This window comes from Eurypyga helias, unplaced genomic scaffold (assembly GCF_000690775.1).
Source record: "Eurypyga helias isolate BGI_N326 unplaced genomic scaffold, ASM69077v1 scaffold16923, whole genome shotgun sequence".
NCBI lineage: Eukaryota > Metazoa > Chordata > Aves > Eurypygiformes > Eurypygidae > Eurypyga > Eurypyga helias.
Window position 1 is genome coordinate 8,474 of NW_010239360.1, and position 4,532 is coordinate 13,005.

Sequence of the window (4,532 nt, forward strand, 5' to 3'; positions counted from 1 at the left end):
AGAGATCCAATTACCAAGAGCAGGAATATTGGTTTAGGGTTTGTTTGGAGTTTTTTGGGGTTTTTTTTAGTGAGTTTCAAAAGAATTTGGGGGGAAAACCCCACCTACAAGAACTGAAAAAGAGAAAAACAGAGATTAATAAGTCAACGCGTGAAAAACAAGACTTAGAATATAGAAACAGAAAGCCGGGCACAAGCTTCAAAGCCAAGTTTAAAGGTTACTCGGCAAGAGAAAGAAGTGAACGGGAAGTCCAAAGTAGCGAGAGGTAAACTGGGTTGCTTCGTCCTGCCAAAGAAAAGACTTCTGTTACACACAGTTCAGGTAAAAGAGCATGAGAAGATGAAGAGTTCTAGCAGACGCAGCAGAATGGGAATGATTTTCAAAGAATAAAATACCCCAACCACCCGACAAAGAAGTGTTGTGGAAAAAAACAGAGATGAGAGTTACTTCTATCTTGTCCATCAGTGCCTTTGAATTAGGAAACTGGCATTAAAAAACGTTTCCTTCTCAGAAGATGCTGCAAAGTCTGCCTGCACACCTGGCACTTCCTTTGGAATTCAGTCGACATGTCGAGACATCATCTGGATGAGCTGCTCCCGTTCTGACCTAATTACGTGTTTTCTGGTATCGTTAAGACGGACAGCTTGCTCCCCGTAAGCCAGCCGGACATTTGCTGGGGAAGCTCACCATTTGGATTCCACTCCCCCTCCTCACAAAGCTATTGTAAGTGAAATCACAAAATAACTTCATGATGCATCAAAATTTCTGTGGTTGAGAAAGAACGTCTACGTCTTCCCTTTAATACTTCTGAAGAGAAGTTCCCTGTTTGCCGAGCGAAGGAAGAAAACTGACAAAAACCAGAGAGGAAACACGAACCTGAATTCTTCTGGGGCTTTCTAGATTTATGCTTTTTATACTTCCTGCACTTTGAAAAATTCTTGGCAGGGCAACTACTTCTTAGCAGGCAGGATATGTCTCTGCCCTTGCTACGGTAACACCAGATCCCTCTTTGTTAGGTGGATTTTAGCTTTGATACTGCTCTTTGATAACCTCTTCACAGAGTTGGTCAGGTCTTCCCTACCTCTCTTTCCAGTTTGGACAGAGACCCATTTTGGCCAAAATGAGCAGAAAATGCATGAAGAGTCCAGCCAAAATCACCTGCACTGAGCTGCATCGTTCTCTTCAGTCACCACCTTGGATCAATCCCTCTCAGTTTGGCAGGCTCAGAAGTTTGATACTGCTTTATCAGGAGCAAGCAGAAGGAGAAGTTAAGAAATCTAAATTACTTAATTGCTCATCTTTCAGTAACAAAAACTGGATCAAAGATGAGTCACTCTGTCTGCCTGATACATGAAGTCAGGCAGAAACTTTCAATAACAAACTGGGGGGTTAAGGTAGTTTTAAGTATATCCTACCATCCTCACCCGTGCAAAGGAGTTCAGATTTATGTGTGCAGCTCAGCCACCACACCTGACAGGGAAGAGAAAGAGGCTCTCAGCAATTTAGTCAAAACTGTGTTACTATTCCACAACAGCTCAGCTTACTCTCCATTGTTTTAGGCAAGCGCCAAATGAATGGACAACTGCCAGACTTGTAGAACGGATGCCAAGAACGAGTGAAAAAATTAAACAGCAGACCTCATCCCTAAAACCCTTCAGCAATGAATGACCTACTTGGACTTCTCAGTGCCTTTCAAAGTTTCCACACCGCTTTCTGTCCTGCCATTTACCTGCAAGAGAAACAGAACACAGGGCAACAGCCTGAATGGCAGAGACAGGGGGAAATCAGCAAGCCAAGCCAGATTTCAGCAGCGCAGCAGGAACCACGACACAGTGAACAGTGTGCCATGTGAACAGTGGAGCCGAGGACGCTCACTTTCTGCAGAGCTCGGCCTGGAGGTTCAGCTCCCCTGCACATATTACTGATGCCTAACTAGAGTGCAATTCTCCCTGGTTGTTCCCTCAGCATGAATGCTAGAAAGGCCTTACCCCTTCTGGCACAAAAAATTGCTTCAAAGATGTAAAAGAAACACCCAAAACCTCTATCCCTGTCAAATTAGGCCGAAATTGTTTATCGATTTAAAGATCTCTATTTTTTCTTCAGGGATGAGGCACACACAAGCTTTACCACGTAAGCAGTATTTCTCAAGGAACCACAGCAAAAATGAAGCGCTCTGCGCGAGGTATTCAGGCACCTCACCACACAAACCACAGCGCACCAACGCTCTTGCTACAGGCACTCATACTGCAAATTTTGTAGAAGAGCAGCAATCCTGCTGACCAAATATCACTGATCTTAAATTCTATGGATCCAAGATTACATTTACTGGATAATAAATATTTCCAGAGGGCATTAGATACAAGCGCGTGAAGCAGCTGCACAGCTGTGAAATAACACTACACCAAGGTGGAGCTGCAGAGTCATACAGGAGCTAAAAACTGGGACTTCAGTAAATATCTGACCCCCCCAGTATATCAATATGATGTGTATCCTGCCATAATCAAAAGCTGCAGGGTATTCAACTTGATTTTCCTCCTGCAAGCACATGCAGAAGCACGGATTCGTCAAGGCCCTTCACAGTTTATCTGGACACAAGCAACCCTGACGCGCTTGGAGGCTGAGCACAGTAAAGGCGTAAGACTACGGGGTGGGTCGGCAGGTTCTGTGCCCAGACCCACTACACAACTCCTGGATGACACAAGCAACTTGCAGAGGTCCTGAGTACCCCCATCAGTTCATAAAAAGTGAGTAACACACATCCTTTCTACCTTTCATAGGTTCTGGCAAGGCCTTATTCGTTACCGTTGGCTGAAAGAAAAAAAGACAGAGCCTCAGACGCGAGGTTCTGTGAAGAGGTGCATTAACCACATGGCAGGATGAATGACAGAATCTAGTTAAAACATCCCTGATTCCCATCTGAGGTGGAAAAAAGCCCACTGTCAGTCTACCTTCCTATCATCATTTGTCACCTGGCACTCTAAGTATTCTTTATTTTTAAGAAAAGTTATAACACAGCCCACACATAGTTTTCATTCTCTTTGATTTCTCTTCCTTCGCCCCCCGGATTTCACTGCGGAGTTAAAAAAAAAAACACATTTGGTCAATCAGTAAGTTTTCAAGGGTTATCTTTCAATAGTTTTGATAAAACTGTAACGCAAGTTAAAGCGTGTACTCAGCGCGTACTGTACCGTGGCTTGTGCGCTACAATACTGCGGCACTCACCCCTTCTGTTTGCATTAAGCATGGCAGTTCTAAAAGGCGAGCAGAAGCTACAGCGGCAAGGAAGCTCTTGGCAATCTATCACAGTTACACACACAGGCATAGGACAGTAAACTAAAGAGGTATGGATCTTCACATACCAAATTGTGGGAAAACGCTTTGGACTCCAACAGAATCACAGTCTCATCACGTAAACAAATCCAACTGCATGTTCAGTTTCCTCCTCCTAACTGCAAACTGTGTATGGCGTTGGTTTTCCAAGATCTCTGTAAAGTTCCTTTTACGAAGGACATTTTTAAACCATCTCTTTTTTTATAGAAACAGTAAGCTAAAATGACAAATACGTCTCATGAACTGAAGTTCCCTGCAGAAAACGTTGTGTGCAGCTGAACACTGGCAAACTGGCCAAACGGAGCCCTCGTGCTACGTACTTTACTTCTGACGTAGAACGTAAGCTTTTTCAAACCCAAAACCAAGCCTGGCACAAAGAGCACACAGCTAATGACGCTGGCACAAGGCGCACTGCGGTCCAGCTGGGGACACATGTTGCAAGCACAGGGTACACATAAAGAACAAAAGCATTTAAGGCTTTTTTATATCTCAGAGTAAGTATGATGGGAAGCACAAGTGTTTATAAAGAGTAAACAAACAGCGACTATGCACTGGTTCTTAAAAAAATAGGAAGAACAAAAGGGACATCAAATTAAATCAGAAAGAGGGGGGTTCCAAACAAATAAAAGGCAGCTTCTCAGGGTTTGAGGTCAAGCTGTGAATTCCTCAGTACAGGATTTTACAAATACTGAAGATTACAGGACTCAATTCAGCACATGAAAGAGCTCTGTAGCAGCTACTAAACGAGACAATACCTGTGACTCCTGAAACCGCTCAGCACTCAGATTATTTTTAGGTCACTCCCTTGCTCCACTCCTCCCGAGACAACGATCTGGCGGTTTTTAGAGCGTAGATCAAATACGCCTACCCTTACGTACCCCTGTAAAGGAAAATCCACTCAGCACTGAAACAAGAGATCTTTAGAAAACGCTAACTCCTCATACGCCAACCTTTTATTACACCCGCCGGGAGCAGAGGTCACCTTAAATTTGTCACGGTGCTCCTAACGTGGATTAGCATCGAACAGCCCGGCCTTCGGACACTGCGGAGGAGGGAAAAGCAGGACATGCCCAGGGGGCCATTCCCGCTTCCCGCACATCCCTGAGCGAAACAGGACCAGAGAAAAGCTTGTTCCTCAACACCTCCCTTCCCCTGCGCCTCCAGCATTTCCGGGCCCCCCGCGGCGCACGTTCACCTCCGCA

At 44.7% G+C, this 4,532-nt stretch overlaps 1 protein-coding gene across 1 annotated transcript in view; it reads right to left on the minus strand.

Annotated features, from left to right (window-relative positions):
• RHOG (ras homolog family member G) overlaps positions 1-2,547 on the minus strand; it is a 7,652-nt gene extending 5,105 nt beyond the window's left edge. The window contains exon 1 of the mRNA XM_010148125.1: positions 2,524-2,547. Coding sequence (XP_010146427.1) covers positions 2,524-2,547 — 24 coding nt within the window. The remainder of the gene's footprint in view (positions 1-2,523) is intronic.
• Between the last annotated feature and the right edge of the window lie 1,985 nt (positions 2,548-4,532).